At 34.4% G+C, this 24,016-nt stretch overlaps 2 protein-coding genes across 2 annotated transcripts in view; both read right to left on the bottom strand.

Annotated features, from left to right (window-relative positions):
* Positions 1-16,445, bottom strand: part of LOC137399549 (rab3 GTPase-activating protein non-catalytic subunit-like) — a 56,253-nt gene extending 39,808 nt beyond the window's left edge. Inside the window, exons 1-10 of the mRNA XM_068085713.1 lie at positions 16,292-16,445; positions 15,166-15,327; positions 13,790-13,859; positions 11,667-11,790; positions 10,664-10,765; positions 8,697-8,796; positions 8,256-8,401; positions 6,163-6,261; positions 4,165-4,340; positions 280-436 (exon numbers count right to left, since the gene is read on the bottom strand). Of these exons, the coding sequence (XP_067941814.1) occupies positions 280-436; positions 4,165-4,340; positions 6,163-6,261; positions 8,256-8,401; positions 8,697-8,796; positions 10,664-10,765; positions 11,667-11,790; positions 13,790-13,859; positions 15,166-15,327; positions 16,292-16,409 (1,254 nt within the window). The 5' untranslated portion in view covers positions 16,410-16,445. The remainder of the gene's footprint in view (positions 1-279; positions 437-4,164; positions 4,341-6,162; positions 6,262-8,255; positions 8,402-8,696; positions 8,797-10,663; positions 10,766-11,666; positions 11,791-13,789; positions 13,860-15,165; positions 15,328-16,291) is intronic.
* Positions 16,446-19,647: 3,202 nt separating this feature from the next.
* LOC137400899 (echinoderm microtubule-associated protein-like 6) overlaps positions 19,648-24,016 on the bottom strand; it is a 38,475-nt gene continuing 34,106 nt past the window's right edge. The window contains exons 34-38 of the mRNA XM_068087240.1: positions 22,933-23,092; positions 22,374-22,477; positions 21,807-21,960; positions 20,999-21,099; positions 19,648-19,910 (exon numbers count right to left, since the gene is read on the bottom strand). Coding sequence (XP_067943341.1) covers positions 19,886-19,910; positions 20,999-21,099; positions 21,807-21,960; positions 22,374-22,477; positions 22,933-23,092 — 544 coding nt within the window. The 3' untranslated portion in view covers positions 19,648-19,885. The remainder of the gene's footprint in view (positions 19,911-20,998; positions 21,100-21,806; positions 21,961-22,373; positions 22,478-22,932; positions 23,093-24,016) is intronic.

Raw genomic sequence — 24,016 nt, 5'->3', positions numbered from 1 at the left:
TATGTATAATTATGTGCAGTATTTATTAGGGCTGTGGATCAGATTGAACTAAACATTGTGTATACTTAGAGGAACATTCCATGGATTTGGTATAGAATGTTCAGATCTTGGAACAAACCAACTTCGAATAAAGAGGTTTGACTGCATATTATATTCAAAACCTTGTTTCAATGCATCGCAATCTACTGATTTAAAATATTAATACAGCTATCTTTAACTTGCCATCCACTCTAGCTGTTTCTAGAGCTGTAAAGTAAACGAAGCATGCATGGATCATACCTGAGCATTTCTGTACCCTTTCCACATTCTCTTAATAACACCCCTTGCTACGTCTAAGAGGATCACTCTGCCTAGTGAGTCAGTGACAGCAGCCACCAAGCCACACGGAGACAGACACATGGAGTAACCCAGTCGTCTCTTGTCCTGAACACTAAACCTGCATCAGAGAGAAAGTGACATGAGTAATAATGTCAGCGCCGCGCACCTCTATCGTTACCTTGTGACACTGAGTGCAACGAGATGCTGTAATTTCTTATTGGCCTGTCCAACTTGCTATTTCCCTCATACCTGTTTCACTAAAATGCCTTGTAAGCATGGTAAACCACTCAGTTTACTAATAATGATAATCTACTAATGATATGCAATATTCCAGCAAATATATACAAAAAATATACTAAAGACACTAAAAGTTAGTTATAGTAAAACTTGTTAAATTTAAAGAGAGAATGAAACTGGCCTTACTATACCATAAAATATAGTGATCATGCTTACAATTATCTTGACTTTTGCTCCTTACAAACCTAAAACTAATATATATATATACAGTCAAACATGGATAACTCGAACTTCACGGGACCGAGCGAAAGTGTTCAAGTTATCAGAGCACTGTCACAAGTCCATGTATTTACTTATTTATTAGTAGATACATGTACATATACAAACTATAATATAAATCAAAAGCATAAATGTTTGTTTCAAATTAAATGCTTCTAATGTAAAGTTTAAAACTTTTTTATCAAAAAGTATAGATTTTTCTATCACTTGAGATTGGTTTGTTGTTTGAGGTGATATTATTGCCAGGACGTTTTTTAGATTAAAATTGGCAAAACTTGATCGTTGTTGAAATGCTCAGAAGAAAAGACATCTTTTTCTTTTGAGCGTTTTAACAAAGATCAATTTTGCCGATTTTTCTTGAAGTTCATGCAAAGGTCACCTCACCTCGGCTTATAAACAATGCCATTTACCATTAGCTTGGCACAATGCCAATGGCTAGTTTAAGTAAGCTGGCCATCTACGGCTCTTACTAATACATAGAATGATGTTGTGCCGTAACGGAGAGCGGTAACGTTTTTGCACCCACATTGCAACATATATCGCCCACTGAATCCATCAATCTCGCGTAATTAAATTGATAAGGCATTTGCCTGGCGAATGGGAGATTCAGAGATCAAATCTTCCGTATTATGGATTCTTCATTCAAGATTTTAATAGTTATAGCTGGACATACCAAACTACACAAGTACACGCAGACAAACTTTGAAATTTATAGATATAGACATAATATATATCTGTATTATATATAATACACCGTATTATATATTATATATATAATATTATTAATATATATAGATAATATACAATCTATACTATAGATAGTATATATACTATCTATAGTACAGATATTATATAGTACAAATATATAGTATAGATAAAGTATCAATAGTACTATATATTGATAGTCTATATATTATCACTAGAAATGATGATTTCGTAAGTAATAAAGAAAAAGCACTCAATACATTATGCGCAGAGTGAATTATAGTGTAATCTATATATATATATTTCTCAAAGTCCGTTCGTGTGTCATTGGAAATCCGGCTATAGCTATTATTAGAACAGCTGAGCTGGACAACAATGCAGATTCAAAGTCATGGCTTACCGTCATTGGAAGCCTAACCTTATTAATTAGCTTAGTAGAGTTTTCCATTGGCAATATGCCAGGCTACTAGCTTAAAAAGTACAGTTGTTTGACAAAGTTTTAAAACCTTTACAGTTGTTTTTATTTTTCTCTTAATTTATTTCAACTACACGACACACTTCTCTCATGATATGTACTTTGAAAGTTAGAATGGAAAATGTTGTTATATGTTAAATACAAATCAATTTTCTGCCCAAAGACTCTTCTATTACACGGGCAACGCCGGGTGGCACAGCTAGTATATAATATAAAAAGCAGTAGAGTTAAATATATAGAGTTATATATATATATACGTATCCAAATGATTTTTAAGACTAAAGTTTGTCCTGGTGGCTACAATGCTGTTTCACACTTGGCACTCAACAGAAATTTTAGTCATAAACATCGTTTTGTTTTAATATAGTCAAAGTAATCCGTATAGTTTTAATATAGTGTTTTGAGTGCTTTTCAAACTTAATTTTTGAAGTGAAGTGAAGTATATATATATTTATTTATATATTGGTAACTAAATCTATATATATATTTTTTAAAGTATGTTTTATGTCGTATGTCTGTCTGCATTCTGGTTATAATAGCTATTAAATTCTTGGAATAAAGAATCCATACCAAAGGAGACTTGATCTACGACCGTTCCTTCACCAGTCCGACGCCCTACCCAATAGGCCACAGAGATTAAGTTGTGTACATGTCGATATAATTCGCTATATGGGAGCACATACCCAATGAATTTGCATACCATGCAGGGTCATTGCGTAAATAAGTGATAGTCATTAGTTATCTTACTAAAATTTTCCATTGGTAATCTGCCAGGCTAATAGCAAGTGGCAGGCAACTCTCATTACTTCTCATTGTTTATAAGCTGATTTGTAATACCCGAGCAACGTCGGGTAGCACAGCTAGTATACAACTAAAGATTGATTCAGACTCTTGCTGAACTAATGGCCTAAAATGTTTTCAAGGCTTGAAAGATAATTAATTCTATAATGTGCTATGGCTATGGATTATCCTAGGTGGTCCACCACGAGTCCATTTTTAAACTTTTATCGTTAACTCCATGAAAAAAGGGGTTGCGTATCAATGGTAACAGCTTAGAGTTTCTGATGAAACATTTCATGCATTACAAAAATAAACAAACATTAAAATGCAAGGCTAAAGAATTATCACCCAACTTGGAATTTCAACATACAGTGCAGCCCCAGGTTATGATGTCCTTGTTTTACGGTTTTTTTCGCCTTATGATATGAAACACAATGTTTTTTCGTCCCCTCATTTTGATATTTTCTTCGCCATACAATATCAACAAAAATGTTTCTCGGAATTCACATTTGGCGGTCGGTGTGCTGAATACGTAGGAATAATGAAGATGCCGATATGCTACTCACTGAAATCTCTCCCACAACGCCTAAAAGAAATATGATGCTTGATGTCTTTCAGTTAAGCATTCTTTGTGTTTCGTAAATGCTTGATATTGCATGAGTGAAATGAAAATTTGTGAAAAGTAGTGAAAGTGAAGATTTATTGTGCGCTTTAGCGTTTAATATAATATTTTCTATAAACTTTAATTCATTATACGTATATAACTACATATATAACTTTAATATGTTAGCAATGAATCGTTAGTAAAGGAAGAAGTAAGAATCATAACCATAATCATAAGCAGATCATAATTACTAAATACACTAAAGTTACTGTAGCTAACTATAGATATCAAGGTTAATATACTATTTGGTTACTAATTATTAATATGTACATTATGTAAATAAAATTTTGATGTTTTTAGCAAGAGGTATTGGCAGCAGAGAATTACTATAGGTTTCTTTACCTCTCTATATGACATTTTTTGCCTTAAGATCCCAACACTGGAATGAATTATGTCATACGACAATGTTCCACTATATTTGGTACCATGAAAATGTTTCACTAGCATCTTACCCTCAAGTACACAAATACTCATCTTACCTTCAACAGAGAACAGCTTGTGTTTGCCATAACTCCGTTTTATAGGGTACATTAGAATTTGGATGTTTAAATTAGACAAAAACTCTTTTTGAGAAACAGGATATTACTCTAAGTCAATAAATTGAGATTATCAAAAATGCTGAACATGAGTCTACCTGAGCTCTACAAATCAGGAGATGATCTCTAACATGGAGATATTCATGAGGTTAGCTACGAGGTTTGCATACCTCCGAAAGACTGGAGTTGCTGCCTCCACTTTAGTCTTTTTTTCTTTTTTTTCATCTTTTGGAGGTTCCTGTTTCCTGAGAAAATTGCTGCCCCAAGAAAAAAGTTTCGCAGCACCAGCAGAGATTAGCTCCGTAGCAATGCCTGTTATATTTGGTAAAAGTCTGTAGGACTGCCCCTAAAATATGCACGCCATGGCGTGAAAACAAAATAATTTGATTCAGAAAAAAATTTCTGTTTTAGCAATACAATTAACTGAACATCTAGCCAATAAAATCAGTGCATACTAAGAGTTTTACATCTAAAACATTTCAAACGATTATTTTGTTGCAAACATTTTTATAACTTGTGATATTACAAAAAGGTGTCTTTAGGTAAATAATATCTGTAACCATGCAAACACACATTTTTATTTGCTAAAGTTCCTACCCTGTTCTTGCATCACACATAATATATGTGAATTTTGCAAAGCATAGAACTTGTACTAGGGTAGTTGCTCACACACACAAAGGATTAATTAAGAGATGTTGAAAATCCTATGATAGATTAGATAAGCAACTCAAAGTTCCTGAAAACAGATTCTTTCCAGAGAGCATAGATGTAATCACAATCACTCGATCTAATAATATCGTCGTGGTTCAGGAACCTCTACGGCAGATGCTTGTTTTGGTGACATTCATGCTCATATAGTGGTTGGATTGCTACCACATCATCAGTGACGAGCATGTTATAGCTCCAACTGCGTATGTAGATATATTAGTAAAAACATTATCCTCATTTCTGGCTTTTTAAGTGCATCTTGGTTAGTTATAGGTATTCTATCGTGGGCGGGTCTCTCATGGCAATGGCTTCACCAATTCCTAATACCACCAATGCTCTATGTGTCTTGAACCACTGACCTTCCTAACACCACCAATGCTCTATATGTGTCTTGAACCACAGACCTTCCAACACCACAGATGCTCTCTGTGTGTCTTGAACCACCAACCTTCCTAACACCACCAATGCTCTTTGTGTGTTTTGAACTACTGACCTTCCTAACACCACCAATGCTCTCTGTGTCTTGAACCATTGACCTTCCTAACACCACTAATGCTCTCTGTGTGTTTTGAACCACAGACCTTAATAATACCGCCAATGCTCTATGTGTCTTGAACCACTGACCTTCCTAACACAACCAATTCTCTGGGTGTGTCTTGAACTACTGACCTTCTTAACACAACCGATGCTCTCTGTGTCTTGAACAACTGACCTTCCTAACACAACCAATGCTCTCTGTGTGTCTTGAACAACTGACCTTCCTAACACAACCAATGCTTCTTGTGTGTCTTGAACAACTGATCTTCCTAACACAACCAATGCTCTTTGTGTCTTGAACCACAGACCTTAACACAATCAATGCTCTTTGTGTGTCTTGAACCACCAACCTTCTGCCCATAAGTCAGCACCCCAACCACTGAACAAAGCCTACTTATGTATTTCAATTTTTTAAACACATTTTAGGTGGGCCACATATATGACTTGAAATATGCAAATAAAATGATGTGACGTGATCATTTTTGTACAAATGGTTATCTTGTACCATTAAAAAATTAATTGTTTAGAATTTAGCCTACAAAATCATTCAAAAACATAAATCACAGCTATTTGGTTTACATATTTAAAATGAGGAGAAAATGAGGATGAATTTAATACATAATTTATAGTTATTAACTATATTCACAATGAGTAACAATGTTGTAAACAAGAATTTTAGTTTTCCAACAAAGAGGGTCTAGTTAGCTTCGCACACCACTGTAAGTTACATGTCAGTAGTGGAATTACTGTCATACATTAATGCTATAGCATGACTAAAGCACAATGATAAAGTGCGATGTGTGGAAAATTACAACCATCAAGTGAAAATGAAGCTTTAGCTACTGAGTTCAAATTCAAAATCAATCGATTCTATAAATCAATCGGATTCTGTTATTGTAATTCAACTCAAGTAAGATACTTACATCGATGGCATGATAGATACCGACATATGGATTCTCACCAGCACACGCATACACATGGCAAGTAGGTGGTACTGGAGATATCTGCTCTCTGAATCCAACCTAAAAAAAGCTCAATAGTGCCAATGTGTACACTTCATAGGTATAAAAAATGTGTACAATTCATCAGTATAACAAATGTATACACTTTATCGGTATAACAAATGTGTACACTTTATCAGTATAACAAATGTGTACACTTTATCAGTATAACAAATGTGTACACTTCATCGGTATAACAAATGTGTACACTTTATCAGTATAACAAATGTGTACACTTCATCGGTATGACAAATGTGTACACTTCATCGGTATAACAAATGTGTACACTTTATCAGTATAACAAATGTGTACACTACATCAGTATAACAAATGACCCATACAATCTGTAGTAACCATATCGAAACGTACTAGTTTTTGATTATCCGTAATTAGTGACAAGAAAGAGTGCGATGTGTTTGCATTATCGCCTGCAGCGATGGAAAGCAACCTGGTAGGCAATAATTACTCTATTACCAGCTTCCGTATAAACTACAAGAACGCTAATCCTCCATTGTCCAGTGAAGTGTCTTCACCAGTTGTGCAACATACTATTATTCTATCAATAGCGAGTGTGAGCTTACAAGCTGCACAGATTAATACCATGATAAGCTCAGTATACTTTAAAAATTGTTCAACTGATATTTTAGATAAACCTAAAGCTCAGTATGTCGCTAAAAGTGAGATGCGAGGCACATTTTATTATTGGTTTATGCTAGAAAATGCTGAAAAACGTAAACTGTTCAAACAAATGAAGTATAAATTACTGTAGAGTGGACAATCACTATGTTTCCATGATGCGCAGTGCTTCGGAGTTGCGCCATCTCCGAATCATGGAAACGGCGTCTTCGCACTGAAATCACTGTGCACTGATCAGTGCGAAGCCAGTGCAAATTCGCAGCAAGGAAACAGCGACTGCGCAGTGGCTGCGCATAGCTCTCATGCCGTGGAGACGGATTCTTCAAGGGCCATAAACTAGTACAAAAGTTGTCCTGCTAATCTTGTTTTTTTTCTATTCTTCCGATCTTCTTTCACCTAAATTTAATTATGGTCTGCATTCACGAGGATGATGAGGTGATTACTTTCCTGGACTTTGTTATCGATGCCAACACTTTTCGAAAAATAGGTGGCAAGTCCTAAATTAACGTTTAAATAATATATTACTTAAAAATACTTATTAAAAATATATTACTTTGTAAAAAGTGTGTTAAGGTTTGTAAAACCTTGTGAATGTGTATTGTAAATAAAAGTATAATGACGACAGAATCATAAAAAGACCGTTTATGACGTTTGGTATCCGCGATCCGCGATTCTATTTCTCCATCAGGCGACTCGATTTATACAATTTCTCTTCTCTGGCTAATTTGCTGAAAACCACTGAGCAGCATGGAAACGTACAATCCCCTCGACTTCGGAGGGGGCTGCTTCGCAGTACTGCGCACCATGGAAACATAGTGAATATTCAGTCGTATATTCATAATCAAAGGAATGTAGCATCCCATACTTTGGATTTTAAACTATTTTGTAGAAAATCAAACTCTGTGAATATCAACAGCTGGACTGATGTTATATGCATGAGCATATAATATTCTTACAAAATGAGAAATGTACACAAAGCTAAGCTAGACCAAAAAGTTGAATATTTCATAAATACCAAATCTAATTTTTTGTAAAGACATATCTACCATGTCATGCTGTTCACTACCAAGTTATGAACATGTAAAATTGAGTCAACTGACGGTCAACTAGTGAAGTCTATGCAACTATTATAATAAAATAAACACTATTTTCTCACTATCGACACTGTATCAACCAATAGAACATTGTTTAAAAAGGCAAGTTTTTCACCTTTTTAACCGCAACTATAAAATATATAATAATAGAAAAGATAATAACAAATAACTGTAAAGACAATAATAACAAGTTACTGTAAGACTTTAATAATAATAATAAGCAGTTGTAAGACTTTAATAATGATGATAACATGATGACTCTCGAGGTAGATGAGGTCGACTCACCATGGAAGCTGCCTGCAGCTGATCAAAAGGGTTGGCTATATAGGTTCCAGCAGAAATGTGATCAAATGCCTGTCCCTGATTCCTTAGGCCCCATTTCTTGTAGTTTAATGGAGGCAAGTCCAACTCTTGACTACCACTGGCAGCTGCTGTTGTGAAGAAAAGAGCTCACTGAATAGCAATAATTCTACAGCCATTTTTAAACCACATACAAAGTTTTGGTTGATCGCTTGACTTGACACTGTCCTGCATTGATTGGTAAAGAATTGACGAGGTACAACTGGTTACATGCTTACTAAATGAGTGGTACTAAGCTTACTGGCTATTTAAATGGAAAAAAAAACATTACAAAGCGTTACATACAAAAGACAAGCCAACTACAATCTGACAGTCATTAGACCGTATTTCCAATCTACTATAAAATCTACAGTTATTAATGATTACCCATTGCTGCTCTGTTCTTGCAAGCTCGCAACGTATGAAACAACCCGAAGCCTTCAATAGAGACAATAGCTGTTTCATAAAGAATGGACAACTCCTCAGTCTAAAATGAGTAATGTCAATGTCACCAGTCATAGACTAGTAGTAGAGAACCTACTTCAAGTTTCTTCTTACATTGTGATAGGCAAAACTTTTCTAAATATCCATGTCTATGTAGAAAACTCTGATAATACGTATTTACTAGTGAATGCCCGGCGTTGCACAAGTAATCAAATACTTACCCAGAGGAACTTGAGTAACTTACCCGGTAAGCTAGTAACTTAAGCTAACTAGTCTAAATCTTTAGTATAATAATAATCGTGAAGCCAGCTTGATTATTACTGGGTTTTTATGCTTCAAATGAATTTAAAGTTTTTTTCACTACGAATCATAGAAACGGTAAAACCCAAAAGGATTCGATGCCATTTCACTTTGCTAAATTTGTGCAAAGTCATTCACAGTGAGACTACTATTCGACGTCACAGAAACGTTCACTGCGGATGAATTCGAATCAATTATACCTGGCTTAGCTCTTTCGAGTGGAGGTAAAAATATTCAGCGCATTTCATCACACCACCACGCGGGTCTCTTCTAATGACTATCACAAACAATGGGTTGCTCATATGACGATAACGAGATAATTACATTTTTATTTACTTTATTGTGGTTTATCATTACAACATCCTGTAATATCTTTTGTGTTTTGACTACATCATTTATGTTGTTAATATCACACTTTCATTCTGTCTGTAAATAGAAGCTTTTTTCTATTCAATTCAATATATAATTCATCATCGTCGTAATAAAAGAGACTATCGTTCATGCAACCTCTGAAGTAATCACTGTATAGCAAGTGGTAAAGTCTGTTGCCGTTTTGCAATATGAAGGGTAGCGATAAAAACAAAATGAAAATACTCATCTTAATTAATGTTAATGCTAGTTAATGCAACAAGTGTATGAAACGTGAATTGAAAAGCGACCGTAACCTGAAAGCGAATCGACTTTACTAATTTCTGTTATGAGGAGTACATAGCTTGTCTGGGAAAATCGATAAATTGCAACTCCAAACCGTTGGAAAGGTAAGGTGCAAATTAATTGGCAGAGGTCAACTCCGAAATTATTTGAAGCATGAAAACCCAGTGATTATGACTTGATTAATGACGTCATGTGTGACGTCACACGTAATGTCAAACTGGCCAATAGCATTTTCGCAAGCGATGCACAAGTATGTGCACTGTTATTGCCATAGTATGGCAATAACAGTGCAGTGTAGTTCCACGTTATAATCCTGCGTGAAGCAGATTTTCCTTCCCAAAAACTTTATCGCTATAACTAGACAGACGAACAAAAGACAACAGGTAGACAAACACTAAAACACATATACGTATAGATAAAGATAATGACCAGGTAAGTCATAACAAAAGATGGAGATGACTTAAAAGAAAGCAGATGTTACTTGACGGGCCCCACTTCTAAGGCTAGAATTAAGAAGTGATTCGGCACGTGCTTTTCATAGCGCCAGTGCTAAATCCAGCATGTTGACAAACAACCCTTGCATCTGATTAGTCAATTCTGTTGAGAGTAAAAATTCTTTTTCAAATTTTATATCGACTAAAACCATCATTATTATAATTCTTTTCATGACAAAAAATTAAAACCGGAGCTTTGAAAATAGTTATCTTTGCATACATGCCTTTACCAAAATAATGACAGTGCATCATTATAAATAGCAAGCATGAATAAAACATCAATACATTGTTTCACAGCAAACACTGGTAAAGCATTGGCCTGTGCTGTCACCTGTTGATTGTGTCAGCTATCACTTTATAGCTGACATATGCAACTTGAAATATGGTAGCAGGTGCCATCTGTCAAAATGCGAGTCACCAATTAACAATGTAATTATGCAACATAATGGAATACTGACTAACCAGATCATTGGAGCCTGGATATCTGGGAGGACTGTAAGTTTTACACTTGATGGCAACTACAGACTCATTGTGTAGCATTTGATCCAACACTTTAGTGCCAGTCTAGAAGTAAAAACTCTCTGTAGATCGCTCAGAGGAGTAAGTTGTTTTTACAAAATCATAACACACACGAGGAAGCAACTCCAAATATCATTGCCTCTAACCATGGTCCTAAATATACGTGTTACTGCAGGTTTGTGTTGAGAATTTTGTTGAGATACTGTAGTTTATTGGCCAGTTCATATACAGTATTTGAATATGAACTTATAGCAAGTAGTGGCAACTTTTTATTGCTGTTTATAAACTTCATAATTCATTATCAAAGTATTGATTCTGGCTTATATACAATATTATATATTAGCAATAGGGGTGTTTATATACAATATTATATATTAGCAATAGGGGGGGTTTATATACAATGTTATAAATTAGCAATAGGGGGCTTATATACAATATTATATATTAGCAATAGGGGGGTTTATATACAATATTATGTATTAGCAATAGGGGGGCTTATATACAATATTATATATTAGCAATAGGGGGGCTTATATACAATATTATGTATTAGCAATAGGGGGGCTTATATATAATATTATATATTAGCAATAGGGGGTTTATATACAATATTATATATTAGCAATAGGGGGCATATATACAATATTATATATTAGAAATAGGGGGGTTTATGTTTAGTACTTTATTTTGGAATCATGTTCTTTTTATATTTTAATACCTTATTATGCTATTTAGTTTTGAAGAGACAACACGACAGTACTTAGTTTTTTAAACCAAAAATGAACAACGTAAGTGAAATCGACTAATCTTGACTATTGGTTTGATACTGTTTGGTCAGTTTTGTTTGAATTTATTTTGGTCTTAAAAAGTTTATACAGCACAAAAACCAACTGACTTGAAATTGTAGCAGTGCCGGTTATTCGATTGAAGCTTCTATTGTACATACCTCACTGTACATGCGCACATGGCCGGTGTTGAAACCAACTACAATGCATGTCCACTCCGGAAGACCTTCTGAAGAGCGCTTGTGTGATATTATAGGAAGACCAAAAACGCAGGTTATCATCTCTCTAAAAGAATAGTTAGAATGAACTTGCTCAAAGTTTTAGTAGATTTTATCGGAAAACATTGATATTTTTCTATCCTTTCTGATTGTTTTTGATGTGAGGTGATCTGGCGGCCAGGATATTTTGACATTGAAATCAACAAAACCTGATCGTGGCTAAATCACATTGTTTGCTAATTAACTTATTGGTTAAGTTCGCTGCCTTACAGCTGAAGGTCGTATGATCAAATCTACTGCCCTACAGATTTTTTATTGCGAGACTTCAATTGCTATAGCTGAACACAGGGTTTAACAAAAAGACAAACACTGTAATTTATATATACATGTATATATAGATAATCTGAAACTAAATAATTTTAAGTTAGCTGAATAAGCAAGCTTATTTCATTTGTTAATTTATACACCAAAAATTTATTCATCTATACATATATTTCTCAAAATTCATGTTTCTGTATGTATGTGTGGATGTATGTGTGGATGTATGTGTGTGTGTATGTGTGTATGTATGCATGCGTGTGTGTATGTATGTGTGTCTGTATGTATGTGTGTATGTATGTGTGTCTGTATGTATGTGTGTCTGTATGTGTGAATGTATGTGTGAATGTATGTGTGAATGTATGTATATGTATGTGTATGTACGTGTATGTACGTATATATTCTTCAGTATGTCCGGCTATAGCGATTAAAATCTCAGAATGAAGAATCCATATCGCAAAAGATTTGATCAGGGACCCTCCCATTCACCATTTTAATCCCTTACCAATTAGGCCACATGAGCTTGATGGCTCCATTAAGCGATATGTGTCATTATGTGGGTGCAAATACCTACTGCTCTCCATTACGCGCAACGTCACGGAGAGCGGTAGCGTAATTTTATGCGTGCTCAACCATGAGAGCAAGTAGTTAGCTCTTACATGTATTAGTAAGCTAGCTCAAATTAGCCATTGGCAATGTGTCAGGCTAATGGCAAGTGGCAGGCAACTACATTACCTCTCATTGTTTATAAGCTGATTTTTAATACTCGTGCAATGCCGGGCATTCCGCTAGTTGCTCTATAAATTCAAGAGAGATAAATCCTTGTGTGCCATTTTTAGTGTTAATCGATGTAATCATCATTTCATTGTTTGCATTTTCATATCTGTAAATACAACCACAGTTTCATATCTTAAAGTTGTACTTGGTTCCATATATAGTATATGTAAAAAGTTAACAGGTTGATTAAATTTTGAACAATAAAGAGAATGAATAATAAAGGTTCAAAAAGATGTCTATTTAATAATTGAAAAAAAATAATACTTTGGATTACAACAATATGTATACATTTTACATTATTTCTAGCAACAACTCAGCTAGTTCTATAGCTGCCCTATACTGTGGATGCGTGTTTACAGTACTTTTTTATGTTGCTGTTAAGTTTTGGCAACAAATCTCTAGAGTTTTCTATTTAGAAGTCAATTACCGTTGACTTTTTATCTTTGAAAGAAATCTAAATATACAACTATATGTACATTTTTGAAAGTGATGGCTACAATTATACATCTTTGAAAGAGATGACTACAACTATACATCTTTGAAAGTGATGGCTACAACTATACATCTTTGAAAGAGATGGCTACAGCTATACATCTTTGAAAGAGATGGCTACAACTATACATCTTTGAAAGAGATGACTACAACTATACATATTTGAAAGAGATGGCTACAACTATACATCTTTGAAAGAGATGGCTACAGCTATACATCTTTGAAAGAGATGGCTACAACTATACATCTTTGAAAGAGATGACTACAACTATACATATTTGAAAGAGATGACTACAACTATACATCTTTGAAAGAGATGACTACAACTATACATCTTTGAAAGAGATGACTACAACTATACATCTTTGAAAGATATGACTACAACTATACATCAGTGAAAGAGATGGCTTCATCTATAAATCTCTCCTACTGTCATACTGACTCATGGAGTCTATCTATATCTGTTACTGTATGTTCACCTGGGAAATTCACTGAGAACTCGCTTCAATAGGATGGTGAACACCTCTCCATGTCCTTCTTCATAATTGACTGTAAATTATAAATAAACCGATACAGCTCTCAACAACAGTATAGTTAGGATGACATCTGTTAACAACAGTATAGTTAAGATGACAGCTGTTAACAACAGTATAGTTAGAATGGCAGCTGATAACAACAGCATAGTTAGGATGACAACTGTTAACAACAGTATAGTTAAAATGACAGCTATCAATAACAGCATAGTTAGGATGACAACTGTTAACAACAGTATAGTTAAAATGACAGCTATCAATAACAGTATAGTTCGGATGACAGCTGTTAACAACAGCATAGTTAGGATGACAGCTGTTAACAACAGTATAATTAGGATGACAACTATTAACTACAGTATAGTTACAATGACAACTATTAAAAATAATATGGTTAGGAAGACCAAGTTTGCACCATTCAATTCAGTTACTGTGGTGATAAAATTCATATTTGCACATAGCTTGCTGACAGAGCTATTACTAGCTACTATTATTACGAATTCTAACAGGACCTATGAAAATTTCTGATGGGTATCCGTGATAATTTCAAAGTCCTGTATTCTTTGCTTCATTAGCACTCTTCAACACAGGTAATCGACAGCTAATGTTAGTCTTCGGTTTACCATTAGCAAAGCCTAGAGAAACCCATGTTGACCTCTCCTGAAATTTTAATTCTCCGTCATGTTTACTTAACCACCGTGTTTACTATTCCACATGTTTACTTCACTGCCATGTTTACTATTCCACATGTTTACTATTCCACATGTTTACTATTCCACATGTTTACTTCACCACCATGTTTACTATTCCACATGTTTACTTCACCGCCATGTTTACTATTCCACATGTTTACTTCACCACCATGTTTCCTTTTCCGCAAGGGTACTTTTCCTCAGTTTTAGGTGCTTTTTAAATCAAGAATTCGCTAAGAAACGAATTTTTGAACAGCAAAATTTTAGAAGATTGCAGTTTGTGAAAAAAAGGTTAATTAAATTTGGATGAAACTATATGGAGTCTTTGTACACGTGATACCATAATTTATTGCTATTTAATTAATAAAGAGCGTGACACACAGCAAACTAACATACATGCAGTCTAGTGTGACGTGAGTGGTCATCAGGTATGCCGATAAAACCACCACAAAGCGGTTGATTGATGCTGCTGGTGGAGTGTCGATCTGCAAAACTAAATTTTGCGAGTTTGAATCCCACTTTTATCAATATTTTATCTCAAACTGTAACCGTGGCTGAAAGGCGTAGCAAGCAACGAATAAACACAAATACCATCCTATTAATAAATAGATTATAACATCATAGGTAACTCACGTTGTAGCAAGGCCAAACGGTCATCCTTGGCAACTACAAGCAGGTCTCCAAGAGATGACACAGAGACCTCGCATTCATGTAGCCAGCCTTCCTTACAGTCTTCCTCTTTATCGACCGCTCCTTGTTGAGCCTCATCTTCCCATCCCCAGTCATTGTCCCACCCTTTCAAAATGTTACAAACAGGTAGAGTTTATTAATTTACTTTATTAAATGTTCTTAAAATGTATCAATAACTTACTTTATGACAAAACAACTGTGAAGTTGAAAAAGTAAGACCATTAGAACAAGGTCAAAAGGACTAGAATATAGAGTCATAGAAGTTTCTAATAGATGTTACAGACTCAGTGAACAGCCATCTAAGTGTAAACAATCTCCTGACTTATTCTATATGATCCGTTAAAAATTAGGCCGGTTGGTATACAATCTACAGCCATGGTAGTAGTTAATGATTCATATTAAGTGCGAATTATAGCTCATAAAGAACTCTTTGACTCATAAATATCCCTTTCGGCAGTCACGTTGTGTATCAACAACCACGTCAACAAAGTGTAAAGCTATCGCTCTTTAATTTCATCAAAGAGAATAAATTAGTTATTTCTAAACCGCTATGTTCTTAGCGCTATGCTAATGCTACAACTTTTTATTTTAAAAATTTACGCCATCAAACACTTTTTACTGTACTCAAAGATAATAAGTAGAGTTTAATAACAAGAGAGATACCAGGATAATTTGAGAAATTACTTTTAATCATACCATGTGTTTTAGACCTTTTTACTTTTGGTTGCGCTGACTAATTATTTTGCTCTAGTTTTTCAATTACGCAGTTTTTTATTTTAATGTTACAAGTTAGTTCGCTGCATAAACCTTTTTTAAAGATTAATAGGTAACTACTCACAACGACGAGTTGAACACTTTGCAGTTGTTTTTCGTGTACGTTTTATCAACTTGGTTTAACTATGTAATAAAAAGCAATTAATGGTTATAAACTTTCATTTGTCAAAAAACGCAAATTTTAATAAACTTTCAATCACATACGAGCAGCTACGTGTACTTATAAATTACTGTAAAGGGTGTTTAGTAAAACAATTACTGCCTGTTTGTTTTTGTGCTGATAGCATTAGCTTACCGCTTGTTTCAAGTTTTGAGATATCCTCTTTGTCGTAAGCTGTTGAAGATGGAAATATATAACGCTTTAGAACAGTAACATCTTTAACTTTCGATAGAATACCCAGTTGACAGCTCATCTAAAACAATGCAATATTCGAAAAACGTTTAGAGATCGATGATTAAGCTCGTTTCCTTGTTCTATAACATTAGCTGAACAATAATCTTCAAAGCCAAAAATTACATATGGGCAATTCAATTTTCATATAATAAACAAATGGCTTGTTGAGACATTTGAACTAAGAACGATTAGTTTGATAATTAATTGTGCAACATTTACAGTCTGGGGTTCCGGATATTCGCCAGATATACTAAACAATCGTTTAAAATAGAGCAGCTAACACGCAGTCGAATGTCATAGCCTGAGAAACAGATACCTAAGCTATTTTCGTACTACCGTTGTACAGCTGAAAAATGGGCTATGGGGATCAAAGTTAACCACTCAACCCATTATAAAAGTAGGCACATCGCCTTCATACTGTAGTTCTTTATATACACTGCGAAAAGAAACTAAATTTTGCACTAAAATGCTCTCACACGGTGTCGAATTATTAGAAGAGTTTTCTCACATAATATATGTTTTATTATGTAATATCAACGATATACAGCCCCCACAATGCCATTGTGGGCAGTGACATACAGCATGACATCAATGATGGCCAATGATATACAATGTATGTCATTGGTAACAGCAAGCATATTTTACAGACTATTCAAAACTTGTTATAAAAGACCTTGGATTCAACTTGTCCCCAAACTAATTGTCACCCAAGACATGATAGTCCTGCTTGCCCCAAAAACTACACTGTACGTACAATGCAACGTTGAGCCAGTGTTTTAATTGATGTTTTGTCAGTACTGTGAATAGGCCAAAATATCTAATTCGTGTACACGGATCTCAAAAATGGCCAATCTTTCTATGGGCAGTATTGCACAGTTGCAATAGTCAGCTGAAGTAATAATGTTCAGCGCAGGCAGTGTTAAATTATAAAGCTTGAAATTCTCTGTTGATGATCTTATAGCATCCAACCCTAGCACTTTCCAGGTTTATATAGGTCATTTATATAGGTCATTTAGTAGCTATTAGCAAAAGATTCAAAATGGCACTATTTGAATGCTTCCTAATAGCCCAAGTAAAGCATAATAATATGCTGTGCTGCCTGTGCATGCTTAGCTCTATAAAATTAAGGCTATTCTAATTTATGGTTAGCTCTGCTAATGTTTGTTTGATGGTCGTTCAGTGACAGGCTTCATCATGGGACGAGCGGCTTGTGTATAGGCTCTTTTCTCTCTGGGCTTTATGGCCTCTTGTCTCGCCACCCCATTGGGTGATTTGTCTTCATCTACGTTTATATATAATATATCTACAAATATGTTGATCTTCTGCTGACTATGGTTTTTAAGTTTTTTAAATTGTTTTGGACTCCTTTTAGTTGATCCTTTCAGTTTCTGTTCTCTTATGCCACTGCTTCTCCTCCCTTGTTTTTAACTTACCTCCACTAATTCTACATCTGTATACACTTTCTGCGGTCATCTTTTGTGGCCACTTTTATAGCTGTCTTTAAGCCAATATACAATAATCTTTGATAAAAAATTACATCCACATATTTTAGCATGAAGGCAACGTGATGCTAAACTTTAAAAAATATGTTTGAAATAAAATTAAGTTATGTAGGGCAGTAAAGCGCCTGCAACAATGCACCCTGGCAAAGCTTAACATTTTGGCTAGACAGTGTAGCCTACATTCATTTTAGTTGGTCAGTGTTGACTACAGCCAATTTTGTTGGTCGGTATCGTCTACAGCCATTTTTGTTAATGAGTGTCATAGCTATAAGAAACCCATAGATGGGTTTATAGTGGGTGTCATCAATGATATACAGCCTGGGGGGCTGTATATAATTGGTGTCATAAATATAATGGGTTTATTATATCTATGGTGGGTGTCAACTCTAGCCGTCTTGGTTACTATCAAGAATTATAACTTATAGTAAACTGCTTGTATTAAGCAAATAAGTATGGACAGTAAATTATACCAATTTGCCTTAAACTCTACATTTACATTTACTCTGCATTTACAGTCAATAATTATAACAGTACAAAGGTAGTCATTGACTAATAACGATTGAACGTAATGCCTAGCTGCTGTAGTGTTTGTTAACATATAAAGTCTGAGTTGTTATGATAACAAGACGGGTGTTGTTAGGTTAACATGCCAAGAGAAGTTGAATGCCGAGGAATGTAACTAGGATAGCATTTACTAAAAATTCTGAACATTAATGACTCTCTAAATTACTCCAGATTACTATTGAATCCTGTGCAAAACTGACAGCTCGCATTTACTTACAAAGCTTTAAATTTGTATGGCTTTTTCTTCAATAAGAAGCAAAAGGTTACATGAACTATGATATTAATTTTTTTTATCATGACAGTTGTATAATAAGCCATTTTGTTACCTTGGAAGCTACATGTATCTATGTAAACATGATACCTCAATTCGCACATCTACAAAAAATTGCTATGTTCCTGATATCTATATTTAACTTGAATAACAATTTTTTTAGCTAGTTTTATGTGCGCATGGAAAATAACTTGAAATTATTATGCCATAATCCCGGTTAATCAGTGTTTACTGGTGCAAGGCTATATTGTTATTCTCATGATACTATTTTTTTCCACCAGCAATTAGAGTTATGATAATTTAAACTCATGCCTATTAATAGAGCACACAACATGTCTGGAGGTAGAAATGATGCATAAAAACATTCGGTCATTTGGTGTTTTCGCTAGTAGAATCCATGTCATTTGAAGTTTAACTGCAGGGAGTATAGTAGAAATATACAACTGAGTTTTTATTCAATACGAACTTTTCAAAACTGATAACAAGTGCTATATTATACGAGTTAGGGTAATATTATTTGATCCTTTGTCATTCCGTGTCAACTGTGCGTCGAGTCTAATCATCTAATCAAGGTTTTGTTTTGACAGTAGTACTGTGTCTATCAGCATGGCAGCTTACTATATGATGCAGTGCTGATGACTAAGACCAGATGACTGATGACCATTTGTCAAACTTAAACCTGTTGATTATAAACTTGTAAATCATTGGTTACGCATCGCACCAATCACTCACTATTCTTCTTGTACTAACTACTATTGAAACATTGTTTACATAAATAAATACTGAATTGTTTAGTTAAATTCTCTTGTATTTCAGTTCACTCTAATATCTATGATGACTATAGGCGTAAGCAGAACTACATAAATAATAGAAATGTAATAAAATTAAGATTTAAAATTCAATCACAATATAGGACGGAACACAATAAAAAAGGTATAAAACAGCTCCACTACTTCACCCTTATTATATAATGAATCATCAGAAAAACATTTCTAAAATTCCAACACTTTGTCTAAACTAGAGATCAATGAGAAAAACAAGGTAAGACAATACACCTAAAAGACAGATACAACAGGAAAGTTCTGAACTAGAATGACTACAACACAAGATACAGAAATAATTCATTTGTTGATCTTTGTGGAAGCCATGAAGAGTCAATCACTGAGTTTTCCAAACAAACACACTGAAACATAACGTGTGACATGTTAGTCTCTCAATAGAAGTAATATAAGAACAGTGAGAGATAAATATGTGTTATAATTGGATTAGATACAGCTACAGAGGTGTTAGAGAAGTGTATCTAACAACAAAGACTGTTCAAACAAGCTTGTAGATCTTTTATCAGAAAATTTCCTTAGTTTAACAAGTGTTTAACATACTACACCGACATCTCATTAGTTTTATAAGTAGTATTAATCGAAATTAAAGAGATAATTAGAAACATTTTTATTCAAAGAAGCGTATAATCACGCTGTTGTCAGTGCAAATGTTAGGCCTAACAGTATAATAATATAAGTAACAAACACTAATTCAATTAGTCATCACTAATAAATCATGTAGAAGATTACCAGAACTTAAAACCTTACCATATTATAGCCATACAATTATATTATCTTGTTGTGTAGCATTTGACATTGAAAGATGTAGATTACTTTAAAAACTGAGAAATTTTAGTTTACTAATTCCTGTAAGATAAAAAGCTATAAATATATTTTGCTGAACTAGATATTGTTTCAGTCTTGTTTTGCAAACTAATAAATAGTATAATTTGATTTGGTCACATCTCCTTCTACCAGAAAAGCTGTCAGATGTGAGCGTGCTGCACATGCAAAAATTGCTATGTTTGACCTGATCGGTAAATATGTAAATGTATGCTGCTGTGATCATCCCATCTGTATGAATAAACTAGTGATCGTCATCAAGATGTTGTTTAAAATCCAAATGCACGTCTACAATTGGCCAAAAGATTTGTTTCAATTTGAGTAAGTTTGCTAAAATTAAACAATTGTAAGAATAAGCCTAAAATAGTTTGAATTGGTCCGCTGAAACAAGTGGAAACATAGTCATGGTAATTGGGTCTTATTTTGTGACCTGAAAAATAGACAACCCTTGTGTAGACTTTAGAAGCATTCCAGATAGTTTGTAGAGTATAAATAAAATCAACAAATTTGTCTAAGATTATGGCGAGACCAGCAGAGATATGTGACAGAATTAATATAAACTTATTTAAATGTGAACTTTACGTTAACAGATCACATGAAATATGCTCACCAAGAATCGTCTCCTCCTGTGCTAATGAGGTATTTATCATCAAAGGTAAATCTGACATTGGTGACATGAGCAGAGTGTCCCCGGTATTTCTTAAATGGGGCCTGCAAAGCACAAATAATTTGCCATATCATATTCAAATAAAATAAATTCAACAGCAATGATACAAAGTCTGTTGCGTTATGCAGTATTGAAATAATCTCAGCCCGTTTGCTCATATGAGCAACAGAAGCAGGTTGCAGGTGTAAGAAGCTCATCTTTACAAATGGGTTGACTCTGGCTAGAACACTTCAAGAGGAAGTGCTGGATCTAACTAATGAACTACCAGATAAGTTATGGCTACTCATCCATTTTTACCCATTGCGTCATCCTTATTACTGGGCATTATCTTTATGAATTAATGTAATATAAATGGCAACTGAAAGCCATGTTGCATTGATCCATAGGCTGTAAGCTTTACAAAATGTTTAGTACTCTAGTACATTCATGATTTCAACATTATTTGCACATCATAATTGAAAAATACACATTGTGACTCTTGGCTAGCCGGCCTTGAGACTAACCCATATAATAATGGTCTAAAATTGTGAAAGCAGACTTCAATTTCATTTTGAATTTTCTGTTGAATGAGCACATTGGTATGAGTAATATAGTTTAACAATATGTTAATAGTAATGAAATATAAACAGTAACGCGAGCTCTGAGATTACTTCTGAGATGTTGTTAAAAATGATCAATCAAAAAATTGAGTGAAGTTGGCACAAGCACCAGAGAAAAGGCAACTTTTCATACAAGCTGCTTCTTTACTCACATATTTCTCAGCACTTGGAAAGTTGAACAACTTGACGAGGCCACTGTCATCCCCAGTCGCCAGAGCATTACTCATGTTAGACAGATGAGCACAGTTCACATCCGCTTTGTCAGCATTTTTAGGCCATATGCCGACCACTTCATCTCCTAGCACACTGGAAAATTAAGTATAAATGTTTTAACAATCTTTCTTGAGGAACTCGAACGTATTGAGTGCAATAATAGAAACAGTAAAAAAGTAAGTCAAACCAATACTCATGCAAACGACCTTACTACCAAATTCCTGCAAAGTGTAAACCAAAGAAATGACCAAAACAACCAAGAAAAATGGCAAAAAGAACTGTACTAGAAAACATGATAAGATTACAAGAAAAGGAGATAAATGATGATAAAACAAGTTATAGAGCAGAAAAAGAAATAGAATTATAAAATAAAAAAGGTTGGAAATGATAACTACAAAAAGTAGATGAACTGATAAAAATAGTAAAAAAGGTAAGGTGAGTAGGTGATTGCAAAAAAGAGACAAGCTAGACAAAAAAAACAGATAGCATAGATCGGGAGAACCAACCTTGTCCATGTAGCCCAGGTGATCTTAGAAATAATAGCCTGGTCGCTCACAGGCGCCCCACTTGGAACACTAAACACCTGGTGAATGTAGGCGCCTGTACTGACCTGTAATCACAGCATAACAATATTCATAATATAACCACTCGGCATAGAGAGCAAACTACACTCAACCGCTCACTAGAGATGCTTCATCACTAGTTAGCCATGCCTAGTTCAATACAGTCTATTTAAAATAGCACGGAAAGCTGCAATTTATAAAATAATTTAGAAATAATGGTTAACAGCAGACAAACATAGACCTTTGTGTATAAATTGACAATCCTTTAAATGGAAGGGTTTAGACAATGGTTAAAATAGTGTTCACTGAACACATTGTTTATGGATTGCGTTTGTATAACTTGCAACTTTTTAAAGCTAAATAGTACTACTAAATACAACAAGCTCTGAAACTAGACTGGCAAAAGTTCATGTCCTATACTCTTTAGGTTTGATCTCAAATGTAAACTGTTTTGGCTAACAAATGCTATGGTGAAATAAAGAGCCAGTACTTATAAACACACCCTTAGAAACTTGCTATCAGCAGAGAAGTCCATTTGTATGACGAAACTAGGAATTCCTTTACACGACGCCAACTTGTTCAGAGTGTTGAGGGTTGTGTCATACAAGTCAACGCAAGATTCATCACAGCCGACAGCCAACACTCTGCCATCCGGACTGAACCTAAAGAGATGTCACTCACATGATAGACATTTGCATCAGTATTGTAACCAAATAACTAACATGGTATCGGTACCAGGGCATATAATAAATAAAACAATATATTGTTTTCTGTAGCATAATTGTATGTTACCTCTGAATACCAAATGTATTGATAGTATGTGACACAATAGCTATCTTTCTATAGAAAAATTATGTTACAGCTAAACGACCAAGATGCCTACAGTTTATGAGAGAGTAACCTATTCCCCATATTAGCATCAAACATGTTACAAATAAATGATGAGCACACTTATTATACTGAAGGTAATGGCTCCCTTTTATAAAAATGTTATATAAGTTACAGCTGAATAACTAGCATGCTTATAGCATGTGAGACAATAGCTTCTTGTCTGTAATAACTTAGATGGTACAGATGAATGACTAAAATGCCAATGATTTATGAGACAATAACTGACTTTTTATAACAATATTACAACTGAATGACTAATATGCCTATAACATGCAAAATAAATGCTTTTTTCTGTAAAACATTACAGCTGAATGACTAACATGTCAGTGGTGATAACATGGATAGTGTTATCACCACAGCAAACAACTTTTTCATAACCAATCTGATGGTAAGATTATTTCTTGACTGACAAAAATGAATAAATGTATAATTATAGAATTGGAAGCTCCTGTGCAAAAAATTCTTTATGTTCTGTAAAATGTTTCACCACAGATCAAATTGAAACAAACAATAATACAGTTTATCAAAGCCCAGAATCCTTAGTAACTGCAGAAATGACAATACATAGGGTTACGGTGGACAGGCCTATTGACTATTAATAACCTGAGAGAATTGATCTTGGGGAAGGTTTGTTCAAGCAGTCAGCTCTCTATGATACAGTTGCTAATCAATTAGCAGATCCACCATTGATTGAC

This window comes from Watersipora subatra, chromosome 7 (assembly GCF_963576615.1).
Source record: "Watersipora subatra chromosome 7, tzWatSuba1.1, whole genome shotgun sequence".
Lineage (NCBI taxonomy): Eukaryota > Metazoa > Bryozoa > Gymnolaemata > Cheilostomatida > Watersiporidae > Watersipora > Watersipora subatra.
This window is presented reverse-complemented; position numbering and strand designations above follow the sequence as displayed.